This window comes from Cataglyphis hispanica, chromosome 5 (assembly GCF_021464435.1).
Source record: "Cataglyphis hispanica isolate Lineage 1 chromosome 5, ULB_Chis1_1.0, whole genome shotgun sequence".
NCBI lineage: Eukaryota > Metazoa > Arthropoda > Insecta > Hymenoptera > Formicidae > Cataglyphis > Cataglyphis hispanica.
In genome coordinates, this window is record NC_065958.1 from 4,098,227 (window position 1) to 4,120,638 (window position 22,412).

The 22,412-nt window shown below is 38.9% G+C and overlaps 1 protein-coding gene across 8 annotated transcripts in view; it reads right to left on the reverse strand.

Annotated features, from left to right (window-relative positions):
• Nucleotides 1-413: 413 nt before the first annotated feature.
• The window catches only part of LOC126849571 (Krueppel-like factor 6), a 307,018-nt gene continuing 285,019 nt past the window's right edge, over nt 414-22,412 (reverse strand). For all 8 annotated transcript variants that reach the window (XM_050591528.1, XM_050591526.1, XM_050591524.1 and 5 more), the window contains one exon: nt 414-10,127. In XM_050591528.1, the coding sequence (XP_050447485.1) occupies nt 9,952-10,127 (176 nt within the window). In that variant the 3' untranslated portion in view covers nt 414-9,951. The remainder of the gene's footprint in view (nt 10,128-22,412) is intronic.

Below are 22,412 nucleotides of genomic sequence, written 5' to 3' on the forward strand. Positions count from 1 at the left end.
ACTATTCACGCACGCAAATTTTCTGCACGTTTTAATCGCGCTTCGAATAAAAAAAAAGAAAAACAGATTAATCGCTCTATCAAGAATATGTTTAGCGGATGGGCCGGCTCTGACGCTAATTCGTATCTAATAATAGGAAAGCTCGGATTTTTGACTCGAGCAATTTCGCGTCCAATATCAAATCTATTAATTAATCTCTCCTCATTGGAAGCAACCTCGAACGAAGTTGCGCGACGCAAATTTAAGCACCTCGAAGTCCTACTGTAAGTTCGAAGAATTCACAGTTTGATCTGCTGAATTGTTAACGTTCATTTGGTAATCGCGTATGTATATCGCAAATAATGCGCCGGCATCATTAGCGCAAACATAAGCGCTCTTAAGAAGGACTCTTGAAAGCAAGCTCACTCACAAAGCACGATGAGAAATTTGTTTATTAATAAATTATTTACAAAGCGCATGGCCGGCCTGGTCGCTCCGATAGCCGAAGAAGAAGCATGCGTTTTTCGATAACGCAAAAATCTCTAGGCGGACAACAATTATAAATCGACGAAAACGTAAGCGCGCTCGCGTGAGTGAGAGATGTCTTGGGTAATATTTATCAATCGATCATCTTGCGTGACAAGAGAATTTCCGCACGTGGAAATTTCGAGACGCGATTCCGCAGGCGCAAAGAGCGATGGCCTCTAAAAATAATAAAAATAAAATTTCCATCCTCACGCGCAATTTTTTTTATGGCAAAGCGCCCGAAATAATCGCCGTTATTATCGTGTCGAGAGATTCGTTCTCTCGTTTTATCAACTCTTATCACGCTTGTGTTAAATGCAAACGCGAAGATCGACATCGCTCACTTCGCGGCGCGCTTCATCGACTATTCAGCGATTCGTGCACACATCGAATTAAAGACTCAATCGCAAATGTAGGCGGAAAGGAACGCTCGCTGACACAAAATGTGACACAAAAAGCGGCCCCCGCTCTACGCTTAATTACAAAATATAATTAGTTAACCAATCAATGATGCAATATGTATACATGATAACATTACAAATAATCTACGTGCTAAACATTTAAACTTAGACGGCATTCTCTGCTTTTGTACAATCGATGATAGAAAAGAAAGAACAATATATATGCGCGTATCTTATAATAATTATAATTATAATAATTAACATTAATAATAATATTAACCGCAGCGTCATTAATATAAAGATAATATGTAATAAAGACTCTCTGTGTGTAGTAAATAATTTATATAAAAATTCTGGCGAATATATTAAGAAATATCGCACAAAGTTTGATTCTCGCGTCACGCAAAGATTTCTACACATGGCGCGCATACATACACATATACACATATACGCAAGCAATTACATACAATTGGTTGTCCTCTTTCGTTTTGTACATCTTTTACGCTCATACTCTCTCATTCGCACACTCTCGCATTCGCATTCGCACATTCCTATCTTGTCGTGTAATAACTCTCTCTCTCTCTCTCGCCAATTTAACGAACAATCACTCAAAACTTCGCTAACACTTGCTAATCTCTCCTTCGCGTCGCTTCCCTGTTCTCCGTCGAATGCGAAAGCAATTTGAGGAATCGAAAAAGAGAAAAGGAAAAAAGTGACGCTTGACGTACGCGCAGGATAAACTCGTACGTACTTCCAAAGACCTTGGACTTTAAATGCAGGGTATCATTCAGCATCGGGCATAGTAGATGAGGATGACATTCGTCAATTTGACAGTAGATAATCCTGGGGCTGAAGAGAAGAAAAATTTCAAAGACGACGAAAACACGAGGCCGACGGCGAATGAGACAATTTTTATTCTCGCTAACGTTCTCGCAAATATGTCGCAAAGCGACTCGTCCTGCAAGCAGGCAGAGAAAGAAGTAAAGAAGTCAAGTCACCGTGCATCGCGAAACTACTCGTCTTTTCACTCGGACTCGAGTGATATTATTCTCGAGAATGCAAATCGAGATCGCAAATGGTCGCATTCTGCGCGATATGTGTTCGCGTTTCTTCTCTTCTCACACGTGATCGAAAATCGATTATCCTGGCTTTGAAGAATCCGTCGGAGTGTAAGTCACGCATCGCTTTGCCCCGTGAGAATTTGACAGGACGGTTTCCATAAATATTAGTTAAAGTTAACTGGGATTCAACAAAGACTTTCCATTCCTTTTAAGTTGTCTCACTAGAAAGAAATAAAGAATCAGTTAATTCCCATTTAACCCTCGCCACAGAATCGATTAAACCTGAATTAACTTTAACGAATATTTATGACTATACGATCCCCGTGAAAAATTCGGAAATTCGAGCACGAGCTACGCTCGCCTGCCGTTTCCCTTTTAAGCTCGTGTTTATATTCTTTGTCGTTTGGTTGCACTTTCTTTTCATTTAGAGTCTTGTAAATTTTTTCTCCGTCTGAATTGACCAACTGCTTTTCAAAATCGGCAAGTAGGCCCACGCATAGCGCAATTAGGCAGGAGCGGTGTGTTTCCGCGGAAAGTTGATTTCCTTCACTCTTCCGTTCACGAGGCGTTCGCTTAATTACGGCGAAACGTTCGATAGGGCTCGACGCTTTCGTCTTTCTTCTCTCTCCCTTTTTTCCCTTCATTTCATCACTTTATATTCTTTTTTTCTAACTACCAGCCATAATATCCTAACAAAGTACTCTAATATAATATACATTTACATATATATTTATATATTTATTTATATATAATAGCCGATACACAAATATCACATGTGATCACCTACTACGCTCGTTATACGAGCTCGCTACACCTTGTACAAAACGTCGAGTCTTCGAAGTAAACCAGCGCGTCTCAAGAGTCGCGGCAAGTTAGCTCTCAACTTTGGAAAGATGTATCTCTCTCTTTTTCTTATACGTATTTTTTCAATCTTTCTTTACGTAGTCTCAGTAGTTTGTCATCGAAAACAGTCAGGTTTCTAGTAATCGTATACAATACACATTTTGCGTTTGTTTTGCTCGATATTATGCGCGACCATCGATTTTCCTTCGCTGATAAGTCTATGACACTCATTTTATGACACACGAAAGGGGAAATAAATTACTAAATTTAAAAAAAACAATTATGTATATATATATATATATATCTCGATGAATAGATTATTTGGTAGACAGATTTAAGCTCCTGCGCGTGTTGGCGCGTGCACGGTATTATGCACAGCCACGTAGACGCATCTCCCACGTGGCAATCGATACGTACGAACGACTCTCGTGACGGGAAGCGTGTTTACGCAGTGCCGTATGGGATGTGAAAGCGAATATTTTTCGAGAGCAACGGTTGAGAAGCGATTGGAAAGTTTTCGCATCGCTTTTCGATGGACAGCCCCAAGAAATGCGAAACGATGCTTGTTTTCAATAAGATGATCGATAATCATCCGACTTTTCGAAGATGACAATATGTGATGTCTGCATAGGGCAAAGAGTGCGACATCACATAGAAAGCTGATTATTTACTGATAATGATTATATACTCGAATGTACACGGGTTTTTATTAGCGTAATTATTGATGATGTTCTTTCGTTGTTGTATCCCTTACACTGATAGATGAATAAACGATACTAGAACACATAATATATGCAGATAGTCATTATTCATTTTGACGAAAACATCGAAAAAATAGCGATCGTAGAGACATGAGAAGAAGAACAGGAAGAAGAAGATCAAGAAGAAGAAAAAATGACATCGAGAGAAAAGAGCGACAACTGTGAAGCGCGTTCCTTATTTTAATTATATACCTCAGTGGCAAAAAAAGCTGCGATTATAAGAACTGTTATCGCTTTACATCTCACACTCGGTCTCTTTCGTACTCCCTTTCTCTTTCTTTCACTCGCATCCTTTTTTTAGTGTTTTCGTTTTATTTTGTAATATAAAATACTCCTTCTTAATCATTCGTTTCTCCGCGCTCAGGATTATATGTAAGAAAAAAAATCACATTATCATAATACATTAATATGCACAGTTATATAAATAGAAATGTATATATACGAAAGGTATAGAATTCTGAAAAAATGATCTTTGCTGACTTGCATTTGTTTCTCACATTCTCTGCATTTTCTTCCTTTCTATTTCTCTTTCTCTTTGCTGTCTTTCACTCTCTCAAAAATCATCCTTATCATATCTTTTCGTTCACTTTACTTTTTATTACACGTATGTGACGTGTGCACGCACTCGATTTACATACACACACGAAGAAATGTCAATAATCGGTAGTAAATTTCGGCTAAAACATAGAACGCCGTCGCATGCCTGTATAAAATCCCTAAAAATGCTATCCTATCATGAATAATGTTGTTGAATGACATTAGTGACTGTACGGTGACTGTCGGTTGATTCATTCTCTTCCGTTTTTACTTTGATGCTCGATACCTCATCGCGAAAATAAGTGTCATCCCCCGACATAACGTTATCAATCGCGTCATTTTTTCAATGGAATTTATCCTACGTTAGGATTTCGATTTGAAATTGAGGAAACTCGATTTTCGCGATGATCAAAAGCGATCGCATGAGCGAGGCATGAGAATCACGTTGACCAAAATCAATGTTTTCCTTGTAGGCCCCGAGATAATCGTCTGCCTATTAGTATACGTGTCTACTGATTGGCTGTATCTTATATAAGATGTATTTTTTTTTTTATTTTAAGGAATCCATTTACATGTCTTACTTTTCCCACATTCGATTTTCGACTCCTTTCACTATCTTCTTTTTATCTTTTCCTCCCCCCTCCCCTTCTCTGTTTCATTTCACTTTCATATTTAGAGTGCACGGGCGCATTTGACTGTATGGATTCTATGGATTCTTTCTTTATTTCGGACCTCGTGTTATGTTGTATGTGTATCTGTACATGCGCTTGACAACTTTTAGAAATATAGGTGTGTCAATATATCGCAGTGTAGAAAAAACATCTCAGAATTAATTAAGTTGCACCATTTGAGTATTTCATCGAGCGAGAATAGTGTATGTGTGTGTATTATGTATGTGTATGTGCATCATGTACATGAAATAGAGACACGGAAAAGGACGGACGCCTCTTAATATACTGCGCCCTTGATTTTGTTTCTTTATTTAACTCGTTGCACGATTTTTACAAGTCTTTAAATGCCAAAGGTCACTTTTTAAAAATATAAGTTATATCATCTTTATCTTTCTCGTTAATCTTTCACTCTCGCATGTCTTGTCTCTCTTTCTCTCTCGTTTTTTTACTCTCATCCATTACTCACTTTCACACACTTGTAAGTTCATTCGCATATCGCCACTTGTGCTTCTATATTTACTTGCATCATTATTCTCTTTCTCTCTTTTTATTTCTTGCTCAAGTTTTTTTCTCTACTTCTCTTTTTCTTATCTCCCTCTCTCGCTGTTCTTTTTTTAAGTCTTTTTTCATAAAATCCTTATATCAGTAATAGTAATCATTTTCATTATCTATTTAACTCTTTTCTAACGAGGAAATTCCCCCAAAAATAATATTAGTTCTATTAGTTATCAGTGTAGCATTTTGAATAAGTATTTGGCAATACATGACGTCTGCGATGCACATGTAAAAAAGAAAAACTGAAATTTAATATAATTCATGTTTTTTTTCGATATAGAAACAATAAAAAAAAAAAGAAAATATAATTCCTAAAAGTAAAATGGGAATAAAAATATTATTTCTCGTGTAGAAGGGCTATAGGAAGATTAAAAAAAAAAAATAAATATCATTGATAAGATAATATTCAAAATTATTGCAACTAATAAAATTATAGCAGACGTCTTGAATTGCGACGAATCTTCTTTTTTCTCGTAACTTTATATAATAATAACATCAAATTTCCTTTTCTTTCCGCTCCTATGGGGATAAGTGCTTCAAAATTTACGTGGTTACATCTACGCGCTCGTCGCAGTGCCCTGTTACCGCGAGTATTTGTTATTTATGATTAACATTATTATTAAAAGGGAGCTCCTTACATACCTTTCTCAGTACGCATTCCGTCAGCTCATTGCGTTTTTAGTTCTCCGGGGACGTTTATTATATAATTTTGCGAGACTCGAGACCGATGTCGCCTATTCATTTTATCAAAGATCTTTTTTGCGATTCATTTTTTTCCACGCAAAGCTAATCTAGCATAAATCGCGCAACACTTTTTACGTTTGCTCTTTCTATCATTTTCTCTTCTCTCTCTCTCTCTCTCTCTCTCTCTCTCATTCTCAGACTATTATTTTCTTGCATTCTTTCTTTCTTTTTAAAGTCGTGTAATTTACAATTACTATACAACATGACTGAAAATATCTTAGACCACGATAATACAGTTATAATCGTACTGTTTTTCAATTTTTTTTTTATCAGCACTTAATTTTATATGTATGCTTTTATTTTTTATTCTTTAGTATTCATCTCGTTTTTCTTGTACGCAAATATCATAAAACACTTATGTTCAATTATCGTACCGCGTACAACGATACTGTTTTTCCTAAAGTTTCTTAGAGTTTTCTTAGATACTTATATTTCTACCTATGTGTATAACCATCTATCTACCATATATATATATAATACTCTCTCTATCCGTCTCAAGCACTCTTGGGCGCACACGCTCTATTCCCGTTCGTCAATCTATTTATCTATCTAAGTGCCTATCTAACGATTTAGCTATCCATCTATCTATCTAAACGTCTAGCTACTTTTTTTATTCAAAGTATTCGCGCTTTCTTCGCTTGCCGTTTTTTTTTTTGTCGATTACTCACGCAATTGCACGTGCCTTTATTTTCAATCTCGTTTTAAAACAACGTATTCGCACCATTCGCTAAGCGATATACATATATCTACAAAACTCGTTGATCGCCTCGATTGGAAACACTCGTCCTGACGATACAAATCTTTCGTCCGGATAATGTCTTTTCTTTCACGGTATCAATTCTCGTAATCCTTTCTTCACTACGCCTAAATACGAACCTAGGTGCGCGAGTCTGAGAGCAAATTATACATGCGTGGATTCTGGCTCTAACAAGTCGTAACGACAATTATCTTCTGTTACTTTCGTTCCAGCGGCCGGTATGGAATTTAACGAGAGGCCGTCGAGGTCAAAGACGAGACTTTGCATCTTTCACGCGCGGTAATTTCTTTTCTCTTGTACTATGTGTACTTTTAATTACATCTTGCCCGTCAGAAAAAAAGATCGGGGGCGGGGGGGTAGGGGAGATGTCGCGAACGCGACGACGACCACGGTATCCGAATATATCTATCAAAAAGACGTCTGGCTTCATGACTGTTATATTCTAAAATTGTAAATGTGCTACATATATATATATATATATATATATATTTATTTATTTTTATTTATTTATAATTAATCGTGAACAATGGTAACAAATAATAAAACATTGAAAAAATTGCACGATATACAAACTCAGTGTTCTGCTTATCTCCTCCTTTGGATTCCTTACCTTTCAGGTTTGGAATATCCGTGGAAAAAAATACACACGCACGTACATACAACCTTTACACACAGACACATATACACGCACTCATCGACGATTCACGCAAACATAAAACAGCCCATACTCGCATGCACATGCATTCGCACGAACCGTGCCGACACTCCGTCAGTCGGGCTTACTCACTCTTTAGGTTCTACGTGCATATTAATTAATTTATTTGGCCACTGAACATTTAAAATTTAGTTATCTTCATTTCTCATCTTCTCTATTTTGCCTCTAACATCAGGTAAAATTAGTCTTCTTGAAGTTACCATCTTCTCTTTTTTTGATGAGTGCACGTCGCAATGATCTCAATTTTTTTCGTGTTTTTTTTTCTTTTTCGGCATCGTCGCCGAAATATTCGATTTCGCGCGCGATATATCTTACATATGGTTATATCGGGACCTTTTAGATCGATGATGAGCGAGACGAATAATCTTCTGCTGATGCTCGTATCTTGTAAAACAACGCGTTTGTAGATATGAAATGATATAATTATAAATATAAATTTTCCAAGCTAATAAAAATCAAACAAAAATGATAGTGCAAAGTTTCGAGAAAAATTAATTTTCTAATTTTTTAGTTGATAAAAAATGACATCTTCTGATTTCTTAGTCGATAAAATGCCATCAATTGTACGCGAGATAGAAAATCACTTGTGAAATGTTCGATTGCGTAAAAAAAATGCACGGAAATCTTATATGGATCATATTGTCCATATATATTTATCTATATTGTTTCAATGATTATATGACAAGACTATTAAAAAATATATATATTTGTATTTTCTGCTAAATTTTTCATCATGATTCTTTCGACAAATGATTTCTCTACTCGAGCATGTATATTACAAGCAAACAAAATCATTAAAGAAATAGTTACTCCAAAAGCATACAAATTTCGAGAATAAATTGTTTCTTTTTATAAGAATAAAAAAATAGAGTCAACAATAATTACTTAAAAATAACTATAATTACCTGAAAGCTGAAGTCGTATTTAATAATACAATCAGCCATAAAGTATAGATCTAAACAAAACAATTGGATCTCGCATTCGTAAGCTTCGCTGCAAGCGGACTATATGGTAGCGGCAACAGACCACGTTGTAATTCGCACTGTAAATTCAGGATTAGCACCTGGCGCAGCAAATCCCGTTGCCGTCGAAACTGGTCGAAATCACGTATTCAATTACCACGCGTCGCGTCCGTTACTCGCGACTCTCCGCTGCGTGCGATTCCGTTAATACTGAGAGATCGTCGACGGTCTCGCGAGTGCCGCGCGCGCGCGCGCGCGAGCGATCTTAACCGCGAGTAGCTACGCGGAGCTTCTAAAAGAAAAGCAAGAGAAAGGAAATAACATTTGGCACCGACAGTCTCTGCATTATTGTCCTCGCGAAATCTACGTTTTTCTCTATAGTTTTTAGCGTACGTGCGACACGACACTCGCAATACGAATCGACGATACTCGGGATCATCTCGATGCAATATAAATATGACGATCGTCGACTCAATCGTTTTGAAAAAGGCAAACGATTTGTATGGTATAGGAGCGTATCTTTTATTCAATATTACAATTTTCATTCACGAGAGAATGAGTATCCGTCCGCTACTACGCGCTGTGGTAACGATTTGAGGCTCGGCGAAAATTTTTTTAGGCTTTTCTCAGTCAGCTTCCCGTTTCTTATTTTCGAAGACCTCCAATTGCGAAGTCATAGCTTGAAACCCTGACGGTAGTGCTGATCTTAGAATGTAACGAATTGGCAGTGATTGACGTCTCTCGTGCGAGACTTCTCGGGCAACTCTTTATTCAGCTACTCCCTTCGTTGGAGGTCCCCTCCTATATTACGTTGAATGCAGTCTCTTTGTTGGATCGTCGCTGACCGTCGCGATGCTTCGCGATGCTCCCCTCAAATTCATGAGAATTCGAGAGGCCGAAGCTTCGTGCCATTCCTTCGACCCTTAAAGATGAACGTAATCGCTCGTTTTTTTTTTTTACCTTTCGCATTTATACGTTAGCATACTTTGAAAACGCACGTCGTTATACACGCGATTCTTTGGACTTCGATAAAGTGACGTTTTCAAGCACACCGTCCGATTGCTGGTAAAATTTTCTTCCGAGTTGTTTTCATGGGTCGTTTTATGATTTTCAAATTACCTCTAAATGGCGTCTCGCGGATCATCGATTGCCTCCAATAGTAATATTCGAGGACCAATTTTCATCAATGATAGAGTCTGACGTCTTGTTGCGATCACCTAATGCAGTTAACTTTGCAGATTTCTTTGATGTTTGTTCGTAAGGTTTCAGACGGTCAATCTCTCTCTATTTACAGCATGCTATTAGGTGATTTCGGAAGATGCTAGATTGCATAAATCCTCGCGGAGGTGTCATAGATATCCGCGATTTTCACGAGGAACAAGTCCCGATAGTCCCGACTGCGGATGATGCGCGGTTGGAACCGTTCGCGGAAACGATTGATTACACGTGTCTCTTCATGTGGAGAGCTAGATGGTCGCTGCGGGAGAAGCATCGGTCGCAATGCCGACATTTGAACGGTTTCGCACCGGTGTGCTTGCGGTAATGGCGCGTCAATTCGTCCGAACGCGCAAATCGCCACTCGCAACCCACCCAGCTGCACTTGTATGGCTTCTCCCCTGAAACAGAAAGAAGAAAAAGCACGTAAACAAATCTGAACGCTTAATCTTCTCTTCCGGTGCGCCACTATAAAATTCTAATCCTAACAGAACGGGCTTTGACATTTAAGATAAGGCAAAAGTAAACGGATGCAATTTCAATCATTCATAAGTATAATAGAAAATTTAATAATATTTTTGCAGAATCTTTAATAAAATAATTATGCGTAAATAAAGAACAAATATGACAAGTATATGATAATACAAAATAAAATGTTTATTTGTCAAGACATTGTATTATCATATACTTGCCATTATATTTATTTTTAATAAAACTCAAAAATTCAATAACAATGCGAATGTAGTAAGCTCGATATTTGCGTTTCAAAATATCTTATTTTTTAGAACTATCAAAAATTGATATTAGAAAAATTAAGATACTTGTTTTGTGAATTTTAAAGAAAAAAAATTCTACGTCAAATTTACATTTTATAAATTTATAATTTATAATAAATATGTGTAGAATTGTAGATTTTCCTTTTACATTACCTACTTTTGATTCCAAAAGATTAAAGATTATTATATACATGTATATACACATATCAATCTGTATATGTAAAACGTTACCACACATCTGCTATAAATCACATCTATTTAGTTACGACAAACAGCCATTGTCAATCGACAGTTTGCGCAGAGCATAATGCTGGATAATACCCGTTTGCACAGAGATAAGCGAGACCGCGGAGTATTGGCTCCCTACTTGAGAAAGCTCGTTCGTTCAATGTTATGATCCGAGAGCCTTCCTTGATCGCATGATAATAAACGTAACGCGATAGGCGCAAGCTTGTAGAGCAAATGTGATTCAATAGATTTCCGCGGGATGATACGAGAGAATTGGACGTTATTATCCTCCTAAACAGGCTATCAAAGGAGATGAGTAGTATCTAACATCGTTAACTGCGACGAAGCGCACCGACGACGACGGGAATTCATGTCCAACTGCACAATAGATACTACATGTTGCGCGAACAAATCCATTCCCGCATCGCCAATCCGAGATAATCTCTTGGGATTGTCGTGCGATCAAACATGATTTTAAAAAGCCGTAAAATCGTGAAATATATTTGGACAATTGATTCGCCACACATGAGAATCGCGCGTTGAGGCGATACACACACGTTACTGCACATCGGTCAAAGGTGGAGACCGTGCGCGTTATTAAGTCGGTAAATAATCCATTCGGTAATATAGAAGGTGGCTGACGTTGATGAGGCTACGGCGGAGAAGAGACAATGCGAGGTCACCACCTGTGGCGCGACGTTAGCGAGATTAACAAGCTGAGGGAGTTTGCGGCGCGGAAAGAGAAGCGGCTTGCGGTGGGGGTTGAATCGGAGGCCGCCGGAACGAACGACTGCGAAATCCTGTATCCGTACTCGTTGGTGAATGGCAACCCCCCGTCAGACAGGGTGGCTAGCATTGCTCTACTCTTGCAGGACGTAACGCGACTTCGCGGTAGCGAAGTGATTATCATCTTAATACAGCGCATCATCCCCTTTTCGTTTAATTTTTTACGATTCTTTATAATAATGAGATTTTTACAAATTATAATTAGATAACATAAATCAATTTTCGTGTCGTATTTCGAAATAAAAAGATAAATTTCGCGAAAACTTTTGTGTAATAAAAGATTTGCACTCTTTATTCTGATATATAACCAGAGAAGTACATTATCTTTGTTTAAATAAATCTTAAGGGATAATGAGAAAAATTATGGCTCGCGTAAAGGATTTTGTCTCCTTGATTTAAATTTTTCAGAGTGTCCGTGTAGACGTGTCTCTTGTCGCGATCTAGATACGTCCGTTCTAAAGTACTTTGAGTTCACGCTGAAATACGATCTTCTATTATTTTTGTCAAGGTACGAAATTTGTCGGGCATATCCGACTGCATCTAGGAACTGATGCGCGAGTATATTTCACAACACGGCCGTCGAGATAAAAGTAATACAAATGTGTGTATAAAACCCCGGAGAGAAACGTTTAACACGTCGCCCTCCCGCGGCTTTCATAAATCCGAAAAAGAGACGGAATCCCCGGTTCTATAAAGTGCTGTTTTTACATTGCCATGTCTGTTTGCGAGTTTGCGCAAAAGGCACGGGTGTAATTTAAATGTAGTGTTTTCTCATCCGTATAACGCGCTACGTCTGAGAACTAAATGTAACAGATTACATCGCGAGATTGTGTTAATTTCAGTTTTCATGAAAGTACTTTTTTTTTTTTATCGGTATGCTTAAGAAAAAATGAAAACAAATTTTAAATTAAGATGCATATAATTATTTCTTAATCGTTGATATATTGCACGATAGAAATCACATTTTAAAATAATATAAAATATATAAATAATGCACGAAGCATCTCCATATTGTTTGCATAATTTATATTTTCGATAAATACAGCAATAAATACCAAGTTATTTTAAAATTACAAATATTATATATACAATAATCATAAGTCTTATCTATCTATAAAACGACATATTCGAGCATGTTCGTAAAAAGAGCTATCGAATTCCTCAGAATTTATACTTTCCTTCGCACAATGACTAGCACAGTCACAATGCAACTGACATTTTCTCGAACGGTGCTCAACTATTCCACGGGAGGAGGAAACGGGGGGGAAAAAAATTTACATCGCGTTTCGGTCTCTCTCAAAGTTGTTTCGAGGGGAGTACAGTGGGAACCCCTCTTTTCCACCGAGTTTCTCATTCTCGGTAGGAGGTGACGGCGACAAATCCAGCCGAGACGTGGCGACGCATAACCAAATCCATTCTCCTTCCTCTCCACCACCACCTGCATCCACTCCCGACTGGCTGTTTCCAGCGCCTACGCCGCCAACGACACCCAACATTTTGGAAGGCCACGATTCTCCGGAAAATACGGCACACGTATTTGACATACCTCACACATCGTTCATCCGTCTCTCAACCCTTGCGTTTCGAGAAAACCAACCCCGAACACCCATCCACTTCCACCATCCGCCCTGTCCTCCGCAGCCAGCTAGAGAAATGGCGACACGAATGTGGCGCCCGAATCCCTTCGCGAGGGCGAGAATTGCGGACTCGCGTTGGAAGAAAATTCCGAGAGCGATAAGGATAAACGCGACGGAGTGGAAGGTGCCGGGTGGCGCATCATGTATTACAAGCGGCTTGACTGGCGAAGAGAAAAATTGTCACCAACTCCACCGACTATTGGATCGCCGCGGCGAGAAAAGAATGCTCGCTTCTGGATAGCAAGTTTTAAGAGATGCCGACACGTGTCTATGCACTATCTATATTACTTCTCTTTAGCTATTAAAGCTAATAAGATACGTGACTTTTTCATATCTCCACGTAGCATTAAAAATACATTTTCAACTAAAAAGAAATTTCGTCATCACGATATAGTACTGTATCATAGTAGAGAAGGGTTGATGGTTTCGATCGAAAGATCATCGAGAATCGAGAAGGATAAACGCGAATACGAGCTACATACGCTCGTACTCTCGTGGACATAATGCAATTTTTCAAAAATCTCATGCGGCTACGTGCGCGCCTAATGTTCGATTCCACGGGCGGAATTGAATTTTGCGTAGCCATGGCGACCATGGCGTAACGCTTTACATGACCGCGGGCGTTATCTCGCGAACGCGTGCCTCATCCGGCTCGGTCCATCTCCGACATGCGCATGAGCATATCACGGCACGGGGTCGTCCGTGTCGGGGTGCACGCGAAACGACATGTACGTGCAACGGGCATTGCGCATTTTATCGCCGCATAATGGCCTCCAGGCGGTTCGTTACCACCTACGTAATAAAGCCATATTAAACAAGACGGCTTAACGCGTTAACCCCTCCCTCCCACCCTCCGTGCCATCCCCATCCCATCATCGACCATCCTCCTTCTCATCCCTTTCGCCGACAACGAACGTTGCTGAACGAACGTGGTATGGAAAAGCACTCGCACCCCCTCGCCTCGCCAGCATCGTTCTAAATATTTTTAAGCGCGCATCAGGACGCATTTACTCCCCTCCGTGAATTATCGTTCTTTCCTCCCTCTTTGCGTCGATAGTATGAAGATAAATTTACAGAAATTCATTCCTACAGCGGAAGGAAATTGCGCATTGTGAATATATCGATTTATCGTCTTATTTTGCGAGTACGTAAAATCTTGTTCAATTTGGAAAAAAAAATTTGAGCTGGAAAATTTCTCAAAATAAATTATATTAAACAACTGATTTTTTAAATGCAGAATATGCATTAATATATGCAGAAAATATGGGATGTTTTTTATATTATTATGTACGAGTAGAGAAATCTTTTTGAACATCCGAATTACGTAGCAACTACAGAAAAATTGTTTTATAAAATAAAATTATTAATACAACTATTCTACATTCTATCACGCTATTCTACCATATTAGAGCTCGTTGGTATACATTCTCTAACGTCAAACATTAAGTCATTAACTTACGCTGGCATAATAATAATAGATTTAGACGCGTTGTTCGGCCGTTTGCATGACGCGTTATACATGAAGGCTGCGAAACTAATGCGATTAGTTTATACTTTGCGGCAAACGCATAATATATTAGACATTGTTTATCATGAATACCGCGTTAAAATAACCTATAGTTTCAATCGACGAAGCATACTTGTCAGAAATCCACTGAAACGGGCATATAATGCAATTACGACTAGCCCTTGATGAGGTCGTTTTATCTCGTTTCGATGAGTGTATTTCGCATGCGATTTAAACGAAATTGTTATTGCATAGAGAACAATGCACGCTCCGCTAATCCACATTTTATTATCGCATAATGAGCCCGGCCATTGTCGACGGTGCTTCCGCGTAATAGAGCGGTATTAAACAAGACGATTTAACTCCGTTAAAATATCCCTCATGCATTCTTTTCATCCCTTCTTCATCCGCTAGACAAGATATAAATGACAGGGCATCTTCGGTTGGCGATTAAATCAATGATCATCATTGATGATATCAAAGCAAAATTGTAATCAATAAATCAATGTGTGTGGCAAAACTAAATTTTATTAATTGCAATTAATTTACAATAGAAAATATCAATTAATTGATAATTATTTAATTATTTAATTAAATTGAGAAACATTTATTGATTTAAGCTTTCCTCTAAACGCTCTTCCTCTCGCGTCCATTAACAATAAAGAAAATTTTTCTGCAAGCTAATAAACTTCATGTATATAAAAGAGTTTGAAAGTGTAATATTACATTTAAATTTAATACTTAAATAGACCAAGCACGTTACCGCTCTCTTCTCAATAAGCATTATTTCGTCAAGGCTGTCAGAAAACGCGTAAAAATATCGGTCTTTACCTTTGCATGTAAACGAGTTGGAATACCGAATCGTCCTGCGAGGCTAAAAACGCCGCACGCTCGCGCCCTCGTGAATAACGAAGTTAGCGTTGTCGCGCCTTATACAGTATGCCGGGGAGCGTTCTTTCCGGCGGAAGGGCGATTTTTCTATGTCCTCCCTCTGCCAAGGACGGCGACGTTAGAGCGGCGGAGGTCCGGGCGGCGGCGGGTCGGTATTGCGTCGATATGTCAGTCCGTCCTGGCAACGTGTGCTCGTCGTCTTTGCATTTTATTAAGTCCGCCGTCGGCGAGGATGTATAGGGTACCTTCCGTCATGTCGCCGAGGGATAGGACAACCGGAATTTATGGGCGAGGATTCCGCCCAGAGTCCGCCTTTTACATCCGAGGACATTTTGCGCGAAAACGTTTCGGCGAATAGCGCGCGTCTAATACCGGGAGCCATCGCGAGCACCCGCGTGACGGATCGCTCGAGGGACGGCCGACTCGAAATTTTTCCTCAAGGGTCCTGGAAAACTCACCGAGTCGCGGCAAGCGTCACTTTACCGCAACGCTTATCGTCAGTGACTTTGAGGTTCAGAAATGTGTACATGCAAACGTGCCGTTACACTCGCAAACGGCCTTCACGAACGATCAATCTACTTTCGTTTAAATCAATACCGATATAGAAAAGAATTCTACCTGGAATAGAAACGCGAATATTTTCGTTTCATCCCTCCCTCATTCACTAGACAAGATATAAATGACAATACACTTTGATTGACATGCTTAATGGCCTTGATGATTAAATTAATAATCATCATTAAGATGTCAAAGCAAGATTATCATAAATCAATATGTGTACCAATATAAATTTTATTAATTGAAATTAATTCACAATATGAAATATCAATCTAAGTAAATAAAAAATTACTTACTATATTAATTAAGCTTTCCTCTAAACTCATATCTCCATTACTATTAACAATTGAAAAATTTTTTTCTGCAAGTAATAAGCTTCATGTATATAAAAATCATTAAATAACTTGGTTGCTTGAATGATTGTAAAATATGTAAAATCGATAATTGGAGAAAGTTGATATTTTACAAAATTGTAGAAATAAATAAAAATTATATATTGCATTTTGATCATATTTCAAAATAAAATTTAGCTTAATACATTCTTGTTACAAGAATAACAGAAATTATAAATACATTTCTTGTTTACGTGTATATAAAATTATTAACATGCCAGTATGTATTTTATCGATCTTACAAACAGACAATGGCTTTGAGCAAATAAATTCTGCATTTTCTTTTCTTTGAATTTTAGTTTTAGAGAGAAATATACGTTGAAAACTTATCTTTTTAGAACGAGACACGATCGTCATCGCGAAAGCAAGAAAGAAAGAAAGAGGGACGCGCTTTCTTCGGAGAAATATCGTGCGCTATAAAAGAGGAAATGCAAGGTATCTCTTTTACAAAAAGATTTTGCTTCATGCCCCCTGGGAAGAGAGATACGATTTTCTGGCACCGCCAGCATAGTACTCGTACTTTACATTAGTCGCTTTTATGCACCTCGCGTTTCGCGCGCAATCCGAAGAATTTCTCGTACTGACGCGTATCAAATTACGAGACGTATTGCGCCCGTTACTTTTTCGCATACCGAATTTCGGTGGCGCAGTGGCTCTTTTTTTTTTTTGCGAGAGACAAGGCAAGGATAGAAGCCCCCCTGGTTGCCGGAATGAAAAACGATGGGAGCAAAAAAGAGAGGGATTTCCTTTCAAGAAATATCGTGCGCTATAAAGGAGAAGATATGCTTGTACCTTATTCACAAAAAGATTTTCATTGCCCCCGCCGGCGAAGGAGATGAGATTTTCTGATAGCGCGGCGTTGTCTTGCATATTCAAAGACGTTTCTCGCGCGGATTTTTCGGTCTCTAATAGCGCGCAGCGTTTTGCGCGATTTGTGAAAATTTTATCGAATGTAATTGTGAAAGTGTCCGCTCAAACAAAGCAAATTCTGTAACTTGTTGATTTTAAAAAAAAAAATTCTTTAAACAGAGACAAAATTATCGTTTTGCTTTGAGTATAAACTATAAAAGAATATACGCTCAATTTTTTATCGGGGAAGAGGGAGAGAAAGAAGTAGATTCCTCTATGATTAGAGTGTCAAATTCTGGTTTACATCAAAAAACATTTGGTAAAAAGGTAAAAAAAGGTTTCTTATCGTGAGTGCATTTAAAATATATCAGAGAGATTGTTCTACTGATCGAGAAACAACCGGTTAGACATTTTCGATATAAGGAAAAAATGGCAAAAAACTGTAGTTACCCCTCACAGTAAAAAAGAATGGCATTCTATTTTTTTCGACATTCCACTTTGAAGAAGGGACGATTCCGAAGACCCTCTCAAGCATTGCATGGGATTCGAGGAAATGTTACGAAACGCAATATCGTTTTACTCAGTTTTGAGCAGATGGATGTTGCGGACGACGACGTTCTTTTACATGAGATAGCGCGCCATAGAAATGATAAATGAGAGATTTTTCCGGAAATGTCGCATCGTGAAAATGAGCATACAATTGTTCATGAAACGAAACGTAGTAAAATAAAAGAATATAGATATTCCAACATCGAGGAACTATCATACGCTTCCAAGTGAATTCATTAATTATTTTTCATCATATCTGAAATCAAGTATGAATTACGTGTAAAGAATCAAGAAAGATCATAATTGACATCGTCATTTATAGTGATTTTTGTCCTATTCTATTATTCCCAAATTATCCAACAAAACTTAGTTTTATTATCATTATCGCATCGCAGGAGATGTCACGCAATGTCGATCGCTAAAAAGAAAAAAAAAAAAAATGAGACGCATGAATAACAGATATCGAAAGTGTCGAGAGATACATGCTTTACATGAAAGTTGCGCGAGCTCTTTAGAGTCTCACCTTTCAAACTGCATCTCTCTGCGGTGCATGTATAGATTTCCATCGCGTGTCGCGAAACTGCCGGATGCGATTCGCATTTCGCGTGTTGTGAAGTGCGGTTACGCTGTCAACCGAAGCGAGAACTTTGACGACGTTCCCAATTGTTTGCGGTATACAACCCTCCCCTATCCCATCTCCTCCCTCCCTCCCTCCCTCCTGTCGCGGCAGACGGATCTAACTTTGGCGCGATCATGTGTTTCGAACAGTGCCCGAGGTGCAAATCGATGTATACTGTACGTGTGCGTATAGTACACGGTCGCTTGAAGAGATAAACGCATTACGATATATACGCTATGGAAACTTGTGTAAATGTATAGGGCGTCGTAAGTAATGGAGATTATTGGGAAAATAAAATTGCGCGATTTGCCGATGCAAACTTGCAGTTTACCACTTAGAGCCTAATTGAACGAGCTATCTGGATATCGCTTGAAAGCAGCTTGCCAATCCTATTGAAATGTTCAGTAATCCAAATATAACGTGAAAATAAATCACAAACGCTACACGTGTTTGCAATAATCTGATTTCATTTAATAGAATTTCCTTCACATTGATGTTCTTTCTTTTGATACAATGCGCGCGATCGAGGTAAAAAGTTTCTATTATAAACAAATTTCTAAAAATAAATTCTGTGAAAAACGAACGTTCATTTCTATCCCCGATAACGCATATCGGAGCTTTTCAAAGAATCGCGAGGCGTTTTATCGCTGCTCGATATTCGAATTACATGCAGCAGGTAATCGATTAGCTTCGTGTATCTACATATAACGTTCGCTCTATCGATCTGGCAATCAAATATGCTTCCGTATAAAACGAGTTCTTGTCAGATAATTAACTGCGGGCTAATTAGGTTAAACTAGAGTTTATCCAACTCTAAAGAGATGCAATCGCGATCCGGTCATAATTTTCCAGCTGCGAAAATCAATGGCCGCCGTGTATCGCATTGGAGTACCACGCTGGCATGCTGGCAACATCTAAGATTTAACGTCGACGAGATATAGGAGGAACGGAGAAAGGGACGACGATCGCTCGCAGCCACAGGCGCCTGCGGTCTCTCGCAAAGGGGGGAAACTCGGGAGATGCAGCTGAGACTTTGAGCTTGCGGTTTAAACGTAAGAGAAGACGTGTTCAATCGCGCAGATGCACTTGGCTCTCGCGGTAGTGCGTCGTCGACGACCGATGGCGACAGCGACAACGACGACGAGGAACGACGAGGAACGACGAGAGGAAGAAGGCGGATGGTCGCCGAGTTCAGTTTCTCGAGCCATTATTTACGAATCGCATTACCGCGATGCACCGCGACCAGAAACTTTTAGTAATGGAGTACGAGGGGGAGGGGGGGGGCAACGATGTGTGCCGGCCCCGCGAATGCTCGTTTTTCCGAATCAATGTACCGACAAATTTCGGATTACCGTCGCGACGCAGTTGTCCCCCACACGTGCTCGATGTTTCCACGGCGAAAAATAATCGAGACTCGTTTATAAGCGACAAACTATCGACGTGCGTAAATCATACGCCGATGGATCGTCCAATATCATCATATAAATATATCAAATGAGATCAATATATTATTAATGTATCATTATTATTTTCCACGTCGGATCATTTTTTTTATTTTCTGAAAGTGTATGTACAAACAATTAATTTTATATAATCAATTTTATCATCGTATTTTTTCTCCTCGCATTGATGCAGATTTTAATAATCAAATTCATTTCTTTTATAAATAAAGCAACGTATTTGTGATTAAGAGGCGGGTTCTGTAAATATATACGTGATTTAAATATTAATAAGATAAAAAAGGGAAGAGACAAAAGAGGAATGTGATAGAACAAATGATACAATTGATTATAGAAGAAATTAATATATTTCTCGTGTTGGAAACACTCTGGAGACTTAAGAAAATCGTTTTGCAAATTTATTTCTTACTTCATTGTCATGTTTTAACCGGGCGATCGCGCCGCTCGTTTCTTACGCGCTGCGGACCATTCACCGAATATAAATCAAGAATATCCATTTGCGCGGAAATGTGCTGGATTTATGGTTAATTCGATTATACCGCTCACCCCCCCCCTCCCTCCCTCCCCCTCCCGCCCCTCTCTCCTGGCGCGAGATACTTCGAAATCCTATTGTTCGCAGATACACTGCTGACGCGTCTAAGGAAATGCAGAAGCAATGTATATAAGCAGACTGTTTTCGACAGCGCGGATTCATCGTCGCGAGCTACGTTGATAAATAAGCTCCCGGAGCCGAACCGCCGCTCGCTCGTTCCATTCTTCATTTGATTTAAGATCGCAGAAAGCTGTACGTTTCTCTCTAAAGCGCTCTCATGCTAAATTATTATACTTTGGCTGACCTACTTTGATCTCTCGTACGTAATCTCGATCGGCTCTCTTTCTTCGACCGTAACTGCCTCCCCCATACACCCTGTACGTAAACTTTTCAATCGGGTAAAATTATGCGTATAGATGCGTAAGATGTGCATCATCATGCTCGAATCATTTATATCCCCGTTTTGGTTTTCGCGTTTCCTTGCAATCGTAAATATCGTAGGAGAGAATATATAACATATTTTAATAATATGATAACCAAAGGTGAAGATTTTTCCACATGACATATACATTAGAAATAGCTTCTATTAAATACAATATTATTTTTCTCATTAATTACAAAATTAAATACTGCATATTTATTTTTTCCAACAAACATTTTCGCACTTTTGTAAATCGACGAATGCTAATATTTCATTTCCTATAATCACACGTAATGGCGATTGTCGATTAAACTCGGAGAAGAATAAAATCGCTCTTTGTGAAGTTTCACCATATATATGCAAGATGACGATCCACTTTTCGAAACGAAGTGAAGGACTGTTAAGTGTCTCGATGAAAGCGATCGGACTCTCGCATCGTCGAAGGATCAAAATCCTGTCCGTGGCGCGCGACACGAGAACAATGACGTGCGGAATGGAATTCCAGAACGGAAAGTCCCTGTAATTGGAAATCTCTCTTCCCACCTTTTCATCCCTCTTTTCTCCTGCTGTTATACACAGCCAATGTGAGAGGCTACAGGACGGCGATCGATAATTCCTTGACATCCCGTGAGAAAATCGGATATGAGGGCCCTGCGAAATTCCCGCGGCGCTAGAAAGGACCCGCTCGCGTACCTAATAGCGAAAAGGACGATAAGCACGATAAGAAAAGGAAGAATTAGTCCATTTTTATTCTCGTAAAAACACCACGGGGACAGGACAAAGAGTTTATCCGCGGGTTTTTCCTCTGGTATTATTATTTCTATAACCAGATTCTTTCTGTCTCTTCTTCCATTTTCTTTTACGATTTATAATTAACGTGATTACAGAGCTCTCTCTTCTCTCATCGCGCATTACACAAATTCTACGTAAATCTGGCTGTGCTGTGAGTGACGGTGAAAAATCGCGGCCGTTCCGTAAGCGAGCCCCGCGCTTCGCTCAAATTAGCCTCTTTACGCAAGATCAAAATCCATTAAACGTTTTAATTAACTCGCGGATTTGAATGATATGTTTTAAACGATGAATGAAAATGCGTTTTACAATGATGCATAACTTCAATAAAAATGCAAAATTATTACGAGGTACTAGATCAGCAAGATGCAAGAGATATTTCCACGATTTTTTACGAAACTAATGTCGTTTGTTTCAAACGAACTTCAAATGCATTCAAAGAGAGAAAAATCAGATCTTTATGAATCGTTCGCGATAGATCGATCGCAAGATGAGTAAGCTCCTTGTTTGATGATAACATTTGATCGGTTCGTTAGGAGAGAATTAGCAAACTTAGACGGTGATCTTGACTGTTAAGTCGTCTAATCGGATCGGAGAATCGGTGCTAAGCCTATTGTCTTGGATAACGTGATTCGGTAGATACAGACAGAGTCTATCGTCGCGTCTGCCGTCAAACGTAAGAGACCAGATCA